This window comes from Meleagris gallopavo, chromosome 22 (genome assembly GCF_905368555.1).
Source record: "Meleagris gallopavo chromosome 22, MGAL_WU_HG_1.1, whole genome shotgun sequence".
In the NCBI taxonomy this organism is placed as follows: Eukaryota; Metazoa; Chordata; class Aves; order Galliformes; family Phasianidae; genus Meleagris; species Meleagris gallopavo.
In genome coordinates this window covers 11,227,289-11,244,564 of record NC_139425.1, presented here as the reverse complement: position 1 = coordinate 11,244,564, position 17,276 = coordinate 11,227,289, and the positions used below count along the sequence as shown (strand labels likewise).

The 17,276-nt window shown below is 46.8% G+C and overlaps 1 protein-coding gene across 1 annotated transcript in view; it reads left to right on the top strand.

Moving 5' to 3' along the window:
* Positions 1-4,980: 4,980 nt before the first annotated feature.
* GNAS (GNAS complex locus) overlaps positions 4,981-17,276 on the top strand; it is a 135,785-nt gene continuing 123,489 nt past the window's right edge. Inside the window, exon 1 of the mRNA XM_085241538.1 lies at positions 4,981-5,350. Within this exon, the coding sequence (XP_085097664.1) occupies positions 5,101-5,350 (250 nt within the window). The 5' untranslated portion in view covers positions 4,981-5,100. The remainder of the gene's footprint in view (positions 5,351-17,276) is intronic.

Below are 17,276 nucleotides of genomic sequence, written 5' to 3'. Positions count from 1 at the left end.
ACAATGATCCCAACAACAAATGGGACAGAGGGAAACCAGGGCATGTCAGTAAGATTGCTGGTTAAGAAATGGAAACAAACTGCTTAATCAGAATATTGATTTGCTGTTTTCATGTGGCTTTGTAGCCCAGCTCAGGGCACCCCACACACAGCAGGTGACCCCAGGGGTGTGAGTGAAGCCAGTGAGAGCAGCGCGGGGGGGAGGAATTCATCAGGTGTTTGTGAATGGAAGGAATTTTACAATGTGTTCTATTCTTTTGCCTCTTGACATCATAAATATTTTTTCAGGTGACATCTCTAAGACCCAAAATCCCACTTATAGGGAACAGCACACATGGTAAAAAAAAAAAAAAAAAAAAAAAAAAGAGGGGGGGGGGAATATGCCTGAAGCAAAAGCGATGCACGATGCTGAAAACAACTAAACATCCAAAAACACGGACAAGTGGAAAGGTAGCAAGTTTTATTGTATTCAGTGGAGTGAAAAGCTTGTACTTTGGAGTTTGGATGGTGACACAGGCTGGTTCTGTGCCCAGTGAACCCTACCTGTCCGTGAGCATTCCATCCCCCAAGCACAGGCTGTTGTCACTGCAGAAGGACAGCTAAATGAGAGCCTTCCGAAGCCTGGCAAGGGGAACGGAGCCAGAAGCAAAGAGTCACACTTTAATTTATACCCACTGTGTCAGTTTGAGCTCATAGTGCAGTGCTCTCAGATACACATAGCCAAGTCCCACTGCCATCCTTGAATGCCATTCTTTGAGCCACAACCTGTCTTCTGTCCTGACTGTGGAGAAGACAAACGATGAATGAGGTGAAGGATGAAGGATCTTATGGCAGTTGCTTTGGAATAGCTAACATCTGCACAAAATTAGACAGGATATTAATAAGCTGGCAGCTCACCAACTCAGCTGCACTAAAACTGTGCACAGCCCAGGACTTCGCCCTTGTGTTCAGGGAGGTAGACTGGAGGGTGTCAGGGCTGGCATTGAGACCGGGCATCACAGCCCATAGCCATACCCGTATGCTCTGGGCTCTGTGTAGATACTTTGCATTCATCACACATGGAATGGACTTGAATACCTTCCTAGATGAAGGGGGTTTTACTCATCCAATGTTCTCATGAGCCCAGGAAGCTAGAAGCCTGCTGTGCTGCAACAAGAATATAGCATTTGCTGTCCATGTCTTGAGAACACTGTCCTCTGACTGAAAGCTCAACATGACATTTGCCATTTTATGTTAGAAATACAACTCAAATGTAACTAATTCTAACCTTCATCCCTTATCTGAATGTTATAATTCTTAATTTGCAGATAAACTGGCTTTTAAATTAACAGATACGGCAAAGCCAATGATGGCAACTTTGTGGTTACGGATATTAGGAACTCTTGGCTCTCAAAGTTTCTGGAAGAAGACAAGAAGTTAACAGTTCAGCTCAATATATAAACAGAGATATATGAAATCCAAGACAAATAAGGTGCTTGCTCACTTTTAAATCTTTAGTCTGGAAACAGGGGAACAACAGCATCTACTTATCGACCTTATGAAGCAAAAGACCAAAAGAAGAGACCAGACAGAGCTTGCTCAGCTAAAATTAATGTCAAATGCTCACAGTCTGTAGTGGTCATACAGACCTTGCGCAAACTTCACAAACCTCACTTCATCCAGTTATGCCTTAAGGGCCTTGTTTTGCCACTGAGTGCCAAGAGGCAGTGTTGGAGGTGCTCAGCAGCCCCTATTGCTGCAGCTGCAGCAAGCAGCTCACTGCTCTGCTTGAGATGCCTTCCGCAGAGGTGCCAGGCTACAGCCTCCTGCACTGGTAAAGCTGAGTGCAAAGCAGTGCACTGGAGCGAGGACGAGCTGTGGGAGAGGGGCAGCAGGATGCTCGTGAGCAGCTCTGACACACCAGTGTTTTGCAACAAGAAATGAATGCTGCATGTTTAGGCCACTTACAGTAACAGGAATGGGAGTTCTGTGAGGATATCTTGAGTTCAATCAATTAGTTTCCCTCCCAAGGCACAAATAAATGCAAATTTTACTCATTTACATTTCTCCTGCTGACGTATTTCCTGGTGGTAATCCAAGTTCTTTTGCTTATGTGCCCATGTTTCTTCTTTTAATGTCACAGTCCTGTAGTTACTGTCTCTCTTTCTCTCTTCCCCTGTATTTTTTGCACTCCCAGATGGCCTGGCTTGCTTTTTCACCTCTCCACTTTTTCCACCCCCTGTTGCAGTAAAAGCAACAGAATAAAAAAGTAAAAGGATCCACAGCCCTTGGGGAAGGCAAATCTCTGTCCCTCGAGGCTGACAGAAGCTGAACACACTGACAGGAGCTATGCAGGCTACTCTGCGTAGCTGGGGTGGGATAGATACACAGTGTGGCCTTTAGAAACGTATTCTTTAAATGCATTTTGTGCAACAAACTTAAGCTGTGCTTTTTAGGTCTGAATCTGTCCCCAATATAATGCTACGTGGATGAACAGGGCACATAAATGGCAGAAGATGGTTTGACCTTAGAGGTGATTTCCTCTGCTACCTCTGAGACTGTGAGTCTCACACACTCTGTGTGATTTCAGAAAACTGTCAATGTGTCACCCACTCTATCAAGATGAAATAAGTGGCCTTACCCTTGCTGTCACTGAAGTCACATACAATTTCTGATTTCCTGAAAGGAGCAAACCACAAGTTTTATGAGTTGTTCTAAGGATTCTGAATCCTTAGAAGAGGGGAAGCCTGTCTTCCACTTTGGCTCTACTTCCAACTCAGATTTCTCCTTTAGATCACTCTAAGGAGAAGATGAACACTGCAGCAGAGATAAGCTGGTGTGCTGCACAGGACTGCCACCTGAACCAGAAATGGTTTTAAAGTGGTGAAACTGAAACAGTGATTGTAAGCATGTCCTGCTCCAAACTGCACAAGAAGAAAACAGAAAATATCTGTCTACCTCCAGAGCCAAGGGAACAAGCTTGTAGACTGACTGCTTCTTTCTAGCTTCTTCCTTTACCTTTTTATTTTGTTTAGTTACCTCTTGTCTCCACGAGTCCCCTTTCCTTGTGCAGCAGCACACAGATCCCCATCACAGAGCACGCAGTTGCCAAGTGTGACCCTACTCTTGTTCGTGTACCTCTCCAAAACGCATAGGAAGAAGAAAACTGCTATTAATAATCCTCTAGTCTGACCTTTACATTTTCTTGGTATATTGCATTCTCAGGGGTGTGTTCATCAGAAGGATGAACTCTCTGTCACAGAGGAAGAGACATTACAGTGGTGGAGACAGAAAATGAGTCATGTGGGCATCTTCAGCTCAATGTGAGATTGATTAATTTCTGCAAAACACAATTGCTCCTGAATCTTGAGTTCACAGTCATGTTTAAAGTGAACTTATCCGCCGGGTAATGATTTAATTTGTACACTCATTAACTACTGTAATGGCCAGGCAGCAGGGTATTGATTAGGTGTAACGTATGCTGCATAGGTAACAATTAATAGAAAGAAGTAGATGTTCTCTCTCTGACCCACTGACCTCCCTGAGCAAAACATGTAGGACCAGAGAAGAAAGGACCTGACCATGAGGTCCTAGCCTGGCCTAGGTGAAACAGAAATAAACTCATTGCCATATCTGGCATCCTTCTTAATGGACACAGGCACGCAGTGTCTTCTGATGGAATAGGTGCCAATCTCTCTGGGGCTGTTCTTGCTGTGAAGCATTTGTTCATGACCCTGCCTGAGCCCAGACTCACAGATCATTTAAACACATTTCCTGAACTCGGTTCTGGCATCCCAGCTTGCCATCGCTGACTGTTCCTGGAAGCACGCAGGGTGCAGGGTGCCAGCGAGGTGCTTGGCAGAGCAGCTGTGGGACGGGGCCGAGGGCTGTGAGCTGCTCGGTGCTGCCTCCCTGCAGAGCCTATACCGACCAAACAGGTTAGGTTAAATCCCAAGACTGGCAAAAACCTCACGGGTGCCAAGACACAAACATATGTTGGAGCCGGCTGGCACACTCGGCCAGCAGTATCCTGCAGCTCCCACGGCTGATGCAGCAATCCCCTCGCTAGGGATGCAGGCTTGTGCTGCAGTATGTGACCTGCTCAGCACTGAGCGTTGCAGAAACAAGGAAGTGAGCAGCTCGTAATGGGTGTGTTCTGCTCACAGGGACTCTCAGCTTTGCAAAGAGAGATTTCCATCAAGATGTCCAACTTAGGAAAAAGAACTGAAAGTGAGATTTCAGCAATAAGCATGCAAGCTGTTAGCAGGGGCATGCTGCAGCACTGAGAGCTGCTTGGAAAGGTCTGACTCCGGCATGCAGGATGTGTGGCCAGGCCCCAGAGAGCATTAGTCATGTTGTAAGGGAATGCTCAGAGCCAGCCGGAGATGAGTGCGAAGTGCAGCATGACAGAGTTGGCAGTGCTGTGCATTGAGGGTGCTGCCAGGGGAGGGGTCGGTGCCACAGCCACAGTTACAGCTCCGGTCAGGTACATCGGTTGCATGGGAGGTAAATTTGAAGTTTGCTTGTGAAAAAAGAAACAGATGTGGTGCCTACAGAGGAGAGGAGCAGAGCAGGAGAGCAAAGAGTCACCATTAACGTCCCCACTGATGATGGAAAACACAAGAAGCCGTTCCCACAGACGTGTATGGCAGGGAGTGAAGAGAACCTGGGGCAGAGAAATGGGGCCGCATCCCCATCTCCAGCGAGTCGGGACCTCACAGCAGCGCACCTCGGGCCGGCAGCGCGGGGCTCTCGCATGTCGCGACACGCCCAAAGCAGGGATATCGCCTGTCGGCTTCGCGGCCGCGGCTCGTGGGGGGGGAAACGTGACGGCGGCGGGCGCCGGGGTGCTGGCAGCGGGGCGAGACGGGGTGGGAGCATCCCGCCAGCGGGGAGGGGGCGGGCGGGGGCCGCTTTCCAGAGAATACGGTAAACATGTCCGCATCACGTGTGGCCGCCTCCCGCCGGCCGCGGCGCGGGGACCCAGCGAGGGAGGGGCGGGACCGCGCTCCGCAGCCCGCCGGAGGGAGCGGGGCCACTTTAAGAGGCCGCCGGGCGCGACCGCCTCGCCCTGCCCGGCGCGGAGCATGCGGTAGGGCGGGCAGCGGGCGGCTCCGGCACCATGGGGCTGTGCTACAGCCTGCGCTCCCGCCTGGCCGCCGCGCACCCCTCCGTGCCCTACGGCGGCCGCGGCGAGGCGGACCCGGCGGCGGCGGAGCAGCAGCAGTGCGGAGACCCGCAGGTGCGGCACCGGCTGCGGCAGGACCTGGTGGCCAAGGAGCGGGCTGATAAGAAGCGGAGCAAGAGCATCGATAAGACGCTGAAGGCGGAGAAGAGGGAGTACAAGCAGACGCACCGGCTGCTGCTGCTCGGTGAGCGGGGAGCGGGAGGAGGCGGAGCGCGCCGGCGGCTCCCGGCAGGTGCGGGGCGGCCCGGCCCGGCGTCGCGGTCAGCGGCGGATGCCGCTCCTCGGCCCCGGGCCGGGCGGTGGGCGGTGGCTGCCGGGGGCAGGGCAGGGCCGGGCCGCGCTCACGTGGCGGCAGCGCCTCAGCGCCTCGAGGCTCCGTGCGGTGCGGGCGGAGCGCTGCGGGGCCGGGGCTGCGGGCGGGGCGCGGGGGTCGCGCACGCCGCGGGACTGCCGCTGCGTCCTTTCTCCCGCCTTAGTTGTCGGCACCGTGAGGAAGGGCGCCGCGTTACGCCGGTGCGATCGTTCTGCGGGGAGAAAGCGTGAGGTGTTCCGCTCGCGGTCATCTCCGAGCATCGCCGCCGCTGCCTCCCGAAGTAGCGGGGCCGGGCCGTGAGGCTCGCTCGGCTCGCGGCCGCCCCGCAGCTCCCGCACGCAGCACCTGCACGCAGCCTGCCGCGCCCTACGGGAGGTGCGGCCACTTCCCGAGGAGACCCCGAGGCCGCAGCCCGAGCTGCTGGGCTGCGCGGCCCCAGGCGGATGCCGGCCTTCGGCTGCGGCCGTGGGTCCGGTCCCCCTTTGTCAGCACGCGTCGCTCGGAGCTCTGCTGTCAAAGGCGAATGGGCTGCAGTGCTGTAAGACGTTTGGAATAGGGATGGTGTGGAAGTTTGGCGAGTGGCTGAGGAGCTTCCCAGCTGCTGAAGTGTGCGTGGGGCTGCGTGTGCGCAGCAGCAGGGGTTGTGCCGGGCTTCGTGCTGAAAGTTTTGATTCCGGAAACGCTGCCCTGTCTCACATGGTTGTAACTGTGCTGAGGAGTGTCTGAAAAGCTGCGTTTCCATCTGATGGGAGGGGGCAAGGAGTGCTTGTGTAAGGCAGTGAGGTCTGCCTGCTGCGAGCGTGTGAATGCAGAAATCACACCTTCACCCAGCAGGGCGGGCTGTGCTGTAGGCGTTGTGCTCTGTAGCTTCTTAATGTATTTCTGTCTGTAAGTCTGTTCTCTAGTGAAGTGCTTGAAGAGCAAGCTATGAATATTCCTTTTTTTTTTTTCCCCTATATTAAATTGGGAAGTAAAAAAAAGCAATAAACTATGCTGATATTGATCTGCTTGTCTTTATGGCCTAAATGTTGTCCAGAAGACTTGTGTGTTCTCCTCAGGTAACGTTTCAGTTGGCTGTTTTCTCGTATCGATGCTGGCAGGCTGTGCACAGCATTGGATTTTGCAGAAATGGCATTCAACTTGGAGTGGGTTAAACAACAAATCTGAGTAGTTGGGAGTTATCTATGCTAAAGCCAACAGAGAGTGCGTTCTTTGTCAAAGTACTGATTTATAAATCTGATGGATATGAGTCAGTGTTATGCTGGCAGTGGTTTATTATATTTCAGCCTGGACTTGAATAGCAGGAAGTCACTTTTTGGCCCTCTTGTAAGTCTCGGGATGCCTAAGAGACCCATTTCCCCGCTCCTTGCGCAGACAGTTAGTTTTCCCGTTGGCTTCCTTCCCTTGCTCCCTGTACCCCACTCTTACAGCTATTTGGAGTTTTCTCTTTCTTAGCTGGAACAAGAAGTTTGGAATGCATTTGGTTGTACTTCATGCGCACCTACAGGTGCTGCTGCAGTAGCTGATGTCTGTGTACCAAGGTGTAGCCCAGATGCATATGGGTTACATCTGCAAATTGTGCAAGGCATAACATTGCCCTGCAGCTGGCTGAGGAAGCAGGAGCATCCAGCTTAGATTTAAAGCAGCAGCTGAGCTTTCTTCCAATGAATGGAGGTCAGGGTGGGTAAAAAAGCTGAAGAAATGTGGACTGGGGATTTTTCTACTCTTGGTTTGATAGCAAAAGCTTCAAGCACAAGCATGGCTTCCTGCTTGTGCTCCAAGCTCTGATGTGCTCCTGTACATCCTTCAGCTCTGTAGCCTCGTTAACTGTAAGGAGATCCTGTCTGGTCTTTAGGCATGCTTGCAGTCTGTGTATATCACTTTCCAGGTCCTCTCAGGCTGAACTCTCACCCATGTGAGAAGTACTTTGAGTTTATTTCCACAATGGAGAAGGGAAGTTGGCTATCTTTATATGCCATCATAGATAGATGCACTTGTCATCCAGGGTACTTAACTGCAATATATTGAACTACAGTATAGTGAGTAAGAGCTGTTTTGAATCTTACATAAAAATGTTTCTAACAGAAATACTTTGATACAAATGCAGGCAATGCAAATCTGAAGTTTTTGTAGGAGGACTATATTGCACAGGAAGAAAAAAAATTACTTAAAGCTAGAAAATATCAGTGTGAGTACTAACCACAGTCCCCCTTTCTGTGTGTATGCTGCTTGGTAAGGGTCCCATATAATTAAAGACTGTCTTGTATGGTTTACATTGTGTTTTTTTTTTTTTCCACAGGCTTGTACTTCATTCAGTGCACAAGATGGATGTTGTGCAGTGAATGAGCAGCTATTCAATATTCTTATCCTCCTCATACAGTGTGTCACCCCGTGCCCTATTTACAGCGCACCATCCGTACCCTGTACTGAATAACGAACTGTTGAACTCGTGGGCTTTTCTGCAGCCCTTGTCACTGCAGGGACTGAATGCTCCGTGTCAGTGACTGTGTCTGCATGGTGCTACTGTGAGATGAGGGGGCATCATCCTTCTTTTATGGATGTTGGAGAGGGAAATGCCACTGTGGAAAGGCCAAGGTGAAAGCTGTCTGAAGCTACCATAAAGTTTGTATGTCCCATCTTTGTCTAATGCTAATTTTTCTTGATAGTATTCAGGTTCTTTTGTAGTATTTCATATGTATCTCATGGCTATGGAGGCTCAGTAGGTCAAGTTTTGGATGCTTTAACAGCAATCCAGGAGGTGCCAGGCGTGGGTTGGTGCCAGCAATGAGCAGCACGAGTTGCTTGTTCTACTGCAGTAGCTCAGTGCCAGAACAAAGCTGGTCTGGTTCTGTAGGGTATATTTAATGGTGTCGCCCACAATCATCCTTCATGTCATGATTTCCTACCTTGCTGTCAGCATCCTAGCGCTGCTCTGCCTCCTGCAGGGGCCATGCAGGCAAGATTGAAAAAGATATTCTTTTATAAGAAATAAATGTGGGTTTAGGTGCATGAGGAGATTCCATCTCACGTGAGCTTGTCCTTGTAGACAGTGTCATCATTCACTTTACATCTGCCCTTGTTTCTTGTGCGCCATGTTTTATGAGCTAAAGGGAGAGTAAGCCCTGGTAAAAATAAATATATGATCCTTATTGGAAGATGTGGAAAAGACATGGAAAAAAAAATAGACTAAAACCATAAAGGGAATCTGTATTTTGGTATTTTCAAATTCTTGAGAACAGGACTATTGAAACTTCTTATACCAGTTGGCATTTCTCTTCAAGAAAAGAAGGAATGGAGGGAAAAAAAGAAAAAATCTGGGTTCAATCCTATGGGATGCTTGAGATACAAGTGCCTCGTAACAGGCTGCCCTGCTGCACGACTCAGCATCCTGCACGCACACAGGCTCAGAAGGTGGCAGGACACTGCTCCAAATGGGCTGTCATTAGTGGTGAAGCAGTTGTAATTTTTTTCCAATGGGGCTCCCAGTAATTACCAGATTCTACAAAAACACTTGATGTGGGAATCTGTGGTTTCCATCTGTTGGATGCTTTCCATTGCAGACATGATGATCCTGCTGCAGACACCAGGAGGTGGTACGCTAATTATGGGTGTCTTCATGATGAAGACAAGACTCTGTTCCCACTGCTGTATACAGAATGCACTCTATGGCACAGAGCGTTGTCTCTTAAGCAGAGATTCTCTGGATGTGGAGCATATTCACCCTGAAGGAAAATACCTGGAAAGCTTTGCAAGCTTAAACAAGGCTTTAACCAATGTACAGGCAGTGCTAGCTCCTGGAGCTGTGATGTGGTTTGGTGAATGTTCTCTAAAACAAAGTGGTGTCTTCAGCAATAGCACCTCTGTGCTTTGGGTCACTTGTTACAGTAGTTCTTCTGCTGTTCACTATTAGGAATTTCATACAAAGGGTCAGACAAGCAGCTCATTGTTCTTTGCCTTTTTTTTTTTTCCTCTTTGAATGCTGCTGACCCTGACTTTTTCTTTGTAGCATCTCCACATAAACAAAACAAAATCATTAATGTCAGGCAGACGCATGGCATGGAGAGCTTCAGCTGGCATATTTGAAATCTGGCAAAGTTAGAGCTTCAAACGGGGTCTGACAATGGGAGGTGTCAAGAAACTTGAAGCAGCACTACTATAGAAGTGTCATGATGGAGGACCGCTGTGGGTGGCATGCTATTGTTGCTAGGTTGGTCCCACCTAGAACTGCCAAATAATTGCTTTTATAGTTGCATCTAATGCTAATGGAGTTGTTCATGTAAGCATGGATTGCTGTCGGGAAGGAGCTGAGAGATCTGGCGAATTCCCTGATCCCTAGTGACAGCAGCAGCCGTACAGCCACAGTGTGGCTATAGACATAGATCTCTTCTCCATCATATAGGCATTGTCTGTGTTAGTGGTAACCTGTATTTTTACTCGTTACATGCCTGATGGGCTAGAGATCATAATGTGTTACTGAAGAAAGGCCATATTCATGTATAGTCAGGGATCTAACTTCAGGGTTTTATCAGACTTTTTTTTTTTTTTTAACTGAGACTCTACCCCCAGTGTGTGCTGGTTTTGGTTGTTGATTCTGTTGTGTTTTTTTGTTGTTGTTGTTGTTCCATCTGTTTTTCTGAAAGAAAGCAGCAGTATTTATTTCTCTCCTGCAGAGGAAGGATGGCTGCTGTATCTCCTGGTAGCTGGCTATCCCTGAGTGAAATTACCACGTTTCTTGCCTGCAAGAAATTAAGGCTTACTCAGCATGCATGCTGGCTGGAGTCCAAAAGTGTTGTTAGGGCAGGTGACTCCCATAAAGTTTTTCTTTAGGAATGGGAAGAACTTTTTCACTTGCATTCTTTCCAGAGAAGACAAAAATTTCGTGATTGCTCCTGTACAGCTGTTACCTCCTTCCACACTGAAGCATCTTAAATTGAGCTGTTCTCTGTGCTAGGGTTTCTGTAGGCTGGCAGTGCTATGGCTGGGAGTAGCTCACAGGGAGCACCAGCAGTGAGGAGATGAGAGGAGGACTGAACCCTACCTGATGTCTCTTAAAAGAAAATGTACTTTGAAAATACATTGAAAAAGGGAACAGGAAAAGAAGAGAGAGAGTACCAAGTGCCTTCATGTTATTTATAGTTCAAATTTATACCGCTGCAATAAAGTAGAAGCAAAGTCCTTTTGTCTGATGTGTGACATGCTTGTGAAGTTTCTGGAGCTGCCTATAGAAATGCAGTTCAGACTCTCTTCAGTTTTCCAGCATTTACTTTTAATGTGTTGGAGCTGTGCTTGTGTTGAAGGGGCATCTTTGGTGGCCAGGCAGGACTGGCATATACCTGGAGGTAAAGTAACTGGCCTAGAGAAATTATTTGGTTTTGTCCCTTGAGATGGGTGAAAATGTTCCAATGCTGGAGGATTGTAGCTATAGGTCCAGCTGTGACAGCTCTGGGTTTTTTTTCCCCGTATTTGATGTCTACCCATTTTCATCTATTAGAATAATAATTTCTTATTCTTATAGCTTCCTTGGGAAGGAGAAATGAGAGACTCAAAATGTCATCCCACCTTGACTCCAGATAGATACTACACCCTCATGGTCATGCTTGTTATTCCTGCAGATGGGAGAACAAGTTTCTCGGGTAATTTCCTTTCTGCTTTTCGACAGAAATGTGAACAGTTTTTATATCCCTTCTGTGTGTTGATACCTGCACATCTTGATAAGGTGCGTCATGATCATGAAAGAGAAGCCATGAAGAGCACAGTTACATCTAACTGCCTGTATTTCTGCCTTGTCACCTTTACATTTGGGAGTGTACTTATTCACAGATATGCATGATTTCACTGAATATCTTTCAAATCAGTACAACTTTAAAAAGGCAAGGAAAAAGCTTGCCAATTCCCTAAAGTAAGAACAAATCCAGATACTTGTTATAAGAATACCCAGCTGCCAGCTGTGTTAATCCATAATGTTCTAGATATTTGGACCTGAGGGATATTTCTCAAGAAGAGAATGTGAACTCCGTAACTCATTCTTCCCTGGTCAAACAAGACACTGTAAGCTTTATAAATAGTACAGCTGAAGTTTTCTTCATTTTCACTGATATGTTCTCTCTGCAAAGAAAATTCACCCAATCTGTGTATGAGCAGCACTTCTAAGATTTGTATGTCGCACAAAAACAAAACAAAACAAAAAAACACAACCTTTGAGTATTCTCTGCATTGAGAAATGTGGGTGGGAAGGGTGGTTAAACAAGCATCAGGAAGTTGCTACTAGTTACTTTCCAAGTGAAAGAGGGGTATGCTGAGGAAGATGTATTGATTCCCAATAAGGAGAAAGATGCAGTTTTACAATCTAGTCCTGCTCTGTTTAGCCACTTCTCCTGCCTCTTTTTGTAGTGTTGGAAGTGGGGGGAAGTGCTGAAATCTCTGGGAAAACCCAATTAATTTCTGTTTGCAAGCTGGAGGAAGAATTTGAGAAATTTTCCTCCTACTGAAGGATTGTTGTTTTTCTACATCCTAAGCACAGCTAACCATTCTTGCAAGGAAGGATTTTCATAGAAGTTAGCAAATGCACCAAATAAACCAGTGCCTCCAATCTCCTGATCTGCCCACCTTGAAGCTAAGCATGGCACAGGGTTGTCCCGATGTCCAGCACTATATTGAAGAGCTGAATCCACACAGTCCTGCCTGTGCACAGGTTTACAGACTTGTTTGCACATTGCAGTGTTGCCTCAGCTCCGTGACTTTGACCTCCAGGAAGTCTATCAGGTTCAGTGGAAAAACAAATGGAGAGAGGGCCCAGCCCCTCGCCATCCCGCATGTGGACGTGCTGTGTGGGGATGGCACTTACTGTGGTCCCAGTGGGAGAGAGCTGCAAGAGCTTCTTGTAGCCACAGCCACTGCAGCTTCCCCGGTGTGCTAAAGGTGATTTATTTGTAGGGTAGAAGTGAATGTAATGTGAGTGGGGAAAAGTATTTTTATGTGGATTTTTACAAAAGATTTCATATAAAGTAGCTTCAGGTGTGAACCAAGCCCTGTATGAGGCTGCATTCCCACCCCTTCCCCACCTTCGGGGCAGTTCTCCCATCTGTGCCCCCTGTGAGCTATAGGAGAACTATGCCAAACTAAATTGCTTTCAAAATCTAAGACTTACTTTGGGAACATTCCTTTGATTACCGAAATTGAGTCATACCTCAACCAAGCATGTTACTGGCTACTGAGTGGCAGGTGGCAATCGATGAGGGAGATTCTAAAGCGTGGAACACATGAGCTGTTGAGCATTTGCTGTGTGCCAGCACGTGCAGCAACCGGAGGCAAGTGAAGGGAGTTTTTCTGTCTTTGGCCCTGCAGTTTTCAGGAAGTTTGTAAAGCTTTTTGCTCCACAGCAGTTGGCAGATGCTTGTGGAGAACCCAGCTCTGTTTTCTCATCAGCATGAACAAAAATAACTTCAGAGCTACATTTTTACTGTAAGTATTGTGTTTTTCTGTCAAGCTAAAACCAGCAGAATTCCCTGGGGACCAAGCTGTCATTTTATTCCCCGCTGAGCCTGAAGGGGCTCCATTTTCACCTCCTCCATCCTGTGCTGGGTGACAAGAGGAGCTGTGAGGCTGTGCAGCCTCTGGGCTCTGGTTGCAGCATGAGGTTCAGGCTGATGGGCGTAAGGCATCTGCTCTGTTGGGTTGCACATGGGGAGTGTGGTTTCCATCTCTGGTACAAACTTGCTATTTTGAACTTCTAGTAATGCCTTGCGCTGTTGGAGACCAGTTTCAGGCATCAAAGTGAGGCAACCACTTTACATTAGTTCTTTCTGACTCTTTGCTTATGGTAGTTTGACTGGGACACTGAGAGCCCTGCAGGCCTGTTGTTTTCTCCCTTGGATTCTATCAGCTCTGCAGGTTTGTCGACAGAGCTAGTTTCAGCCACCAGCATTGCTGGCACGTCTCTGTGCTGACACAGGCCATGATGGGCTGTGACCATCCCAGGCTGACTGGTCATGGCGGGCCCTGCTGCAGGGCACAGCCTATCCCCTCATGGACCTTGTGCTGTGCCTGGGCCTGGCATCGTGGCCCCTTCCACTGCCCCTCCTGCCCACCCTCAGCACCATTTGTCAGTCGTGGGCTGTGTTTGTTTGGTTTTGCATTTTTCCTGGTGGCTTTCATGCTGAAATCTCAATGTTGCTGATTAGCTGGAGGGAAGGGGGATGTTCTGGAACATTGGGGAGTTTGTGGAGATTTGACTTTACAGGGGGAGGAAACAGACACTGAGGAAGAAAGGCATGCTTTTGGGACCTGACAGTGTGCATCTAGACTGTTTTTCTATAAACACCAGATAAAACTCTCTGCATGGAAGAAAAATACTGCATAATATAGTCCCATGATGTTTTCCCTGCCTTCTTCCCACACAGGAAAATCATGATTTGATAGTCCCAGTTTTTCTCTGGTGATCAGAAATGTAAAACAACTACCTTTTAGACGAAAGCTCAGAAATACTTTCTGCTCTAAACCTGACTCCTTAATGCCACTAGTGTTCTCAGTTCTCTCATTCCTTTCAGCTTCTGGGAGGGTTTTTCACTTGTCTGTAGCATTTCATGCTGTACCACCTGAAAATGTGGTGAGTGATGTGAGTCTTGACTCCCAGATATTTCAGAAGAATATGTATTTGTTTTTAAATACTTCAGATATTTATAAAGAAAGCTTTCTAGTCTTGCATATCCCTTGATATCTGCGATAATTGCTTACATGTGTAAATTGTTGAATTCAAAAGCTTACTGCTACTGAAAAGTTGAAAGCAATTTGCAAAGGCCTGTGTGATGATCAAATTGATGAAATTCCATTCCTGGGCTTTGGATCAAACCAAGAGTTTGTGTTGCAAACCCGAAGCAGTCCCAGTGGTTTTGGTATAGGAGCAAGAGCTCTCACCTGTGGTGTCACTGTTCCCCAGCCAACACACTGACAGATCACAAAATTATTCTTAATCCTCCTTGGAGAGCCACCTAGTTCAGCTTGAGTACCACGATCTGTCCCAAACTATAGTTTTACTGTGGAGGAGTTAAGACCCCATGGTATGTGAAACTTCCTCTACTATCAAACAATTCTCTATTAGAAGGCTTGAGAATCTGTTGCTTCTAGTTGAGGTTTAAGAAAAATCTGAACACTGCAAAGACATTTACAATTCAGGCTTATTTTGGGAGGGGGTGAGGAAAGTCTTGATAAGTTATGCACTTGACCACATGCAGTTAAAAATATTATTTGGAATATAAACTTCCTTGTCTGAAGACCAGCTTTATGCACTAAGTCAAAGAGCACAAAAAGCAGTTCTCCTCCCAGCCTCTATAAGTATACGTTAATGCTGCTGAATCCTGGAAATTATGCAGGGCATGCTTTTTAAATGTTGATTTTGACTTTTTGCCTGGGACCAAGTGTAAAGTCTTTCCAAGGAAATACTTAGAAGACTTGTAGTGAAACCAAAAGCTGCTGCCAAATCTTAGTTTTTAGAAGGGGAGTAGGGGCAATCTAGACTGTTAAAAACTTCCAGTTGTTTGTAATTAAATCCACTTCTTCTGTGCACAATAAACATATACTTAGAAAAAGATCATTTTACATAATACTTACGCGGTTTACTTCTGTTCTTCAACTGCTAAAAATCAAGCAGGAGGTCTGCTATTTCAGTCTGGAAGGTTACTGGAAGCTGGGAAACCAGGAGCGGTGCAGCTGTGCCGCCACAGTGGCATGTACCCTCTTCATCCTGCGGTGACACGCAGGTTGAGCTGGGGAATCCTTGTCTCATTGTGAACCATCCTTCCCACTTAGCTAGCTGAAACTTGTTTGGGATTGACAGGGATGAGAACAAAGAGGACATAAAAATATCCCATCCACATGTTGCTCTTTGCCAGCAGCAGAACCGCTCCATAGCCTTGGTGAAAGCTGTGGGACTGCAAGAACGTCTTGTCAGATTGCTTGCTTCCAGGAGGGCTGGCAGGAGACAGGACCACTGAATCCTCATGGCTCTCCCCACCCTGATTTGGTCTGCCAGTGTTCCTTCAAGTTTGCTTCAAGTCTGCTGCTGTCTTTCATTGAGAGAAGTAGAAGTGCAGGGTGGGAGCACTAGCAGCTATTGGGACAGTAGGTCAAGAGATGTCCTGGGGCTGAAGCTGCTGCCAGGCATGCTGTCAAGAAGCTCTGTGCAGCTAGTGCCAAGCGGACAGAGAAAGAGGCCACAGCTTCCCCTGTGTAGAGGAGGAAGGCTACCAGGCTGAGGCAGTGTGATTGATTTGCGGTATCTTTGCTTGTGTCCTGGAGAAGGAGATGCTCCAGGTTTTGAAGCAGTTTGTATCTTGTTTTTTTTTTTGTAATTACAGAAGTCACCTCCAGTCTGGTTGTTGGTTAATGGCAGATGTGAAATTTTGTTTGTTGATGTGCTTATGTTATGGCTGCAAAAGTGCCACCACATCTTTTAGTGTAGGCATGTATTTCACCAAGCAAAGTGCAAAGACCCTCTGATTTTCACTGTTAATGAATTTGCATGTAAAGTTTGGTCTTCTCACCTTGCTCTTAGTATTCTGTTCATTACATGCAGCTCTGACCAGGAGTGCAAATGAGGACATAAGGTTGCTCCCACTAGGGGTGGACAGAAACCTCTAGGGTGTCTTGACTTACACCTCTTGCAGGTGGTGGTGCCAGCTGGGGAGGGGATAGGAGGTGACTTCTTAGTGTTTGAGGGCTGTTGGTATTTAAAAAGAAAAAAAAAAAAAAAAAAAGTTTTGGTTTAATTGTTGTTGCTCTGCTAGTATCACTGGGATTCCCAGTCTCATGGTAAAGGGAATGTGCAGCAGAATGCATTCAAGCCTGAATGCGTGTTTATCCAGGAGGTAAACTTTGCATTTACCTTTGTCAAGGAAGGGAATTTTTCTTAGGCCAGCATGAAGAAATTGTCACTTAGAAAGTAAGTTACAGGTGATGTGAAACAGTAGAGAGGAGGTATGAAAAGAGTAGAGAAGAATAACTGAGAAGTATTGCCTCATAAATGACGCAAGGACAACCACAAAGCCCTATAGAGCAGATTTGTTGGATTTGAGATGAAACCCCTGTTGGTTGCTGAGATTATCACCCAGCATATGGCAGGGAATGTCACAGAGAGGTAGAATTAGCTGCTAATGATCTAGACACCACTTGTAAACAGATGTCTGCAGTAGTCACAACTGTGTGTTTAATTCAGCTGAAATCTGGATTACTTAACAGGCTCAGCATGGTGCTTGAATACTTGGTATCTTCTTTTCCCACTGTTCTCGCTTGGCAGAGACCAACAGTTAAACTTCAGATCTCCTGCATCTCACTTGGCTGTTTTTTAATCATTGAGACTGCTGAATTCATTGGTACCTGTCTTGCTTCCTTGGAGTTTTCCAGGTTGCTGTGTCTGCCACGCTGGACAGTACTGAACAGCCTAAGCCAGCTGTGGAAACTGTCCCCTTCATTACGTATTTCCATCTAGGTGGCTTCTGCTGTTATTTATAAATATATTTATATTTATGAATTTGTATTTAAAATTTATTTCTAAACACCTAATGTAAGTGCCCTAAATTGAATTCCTATTTGATAATTTTTATGATGATGAAATTGTGGCTTTGACTTCTGGAAAACTCCTGTGTAGTTTTCAGAATGTCAGTTTCTAAATAGTTGGACTTCAGAGTTCCTCTGGAATAAATTAAGTGCTGAATGATTATTCCAATAATACCATTGGCACAGGCAACAGCTAGCTATTCAACTTGAACCCATGTTCCTTCAAAGTCTTTGGAGACAGTGGGAT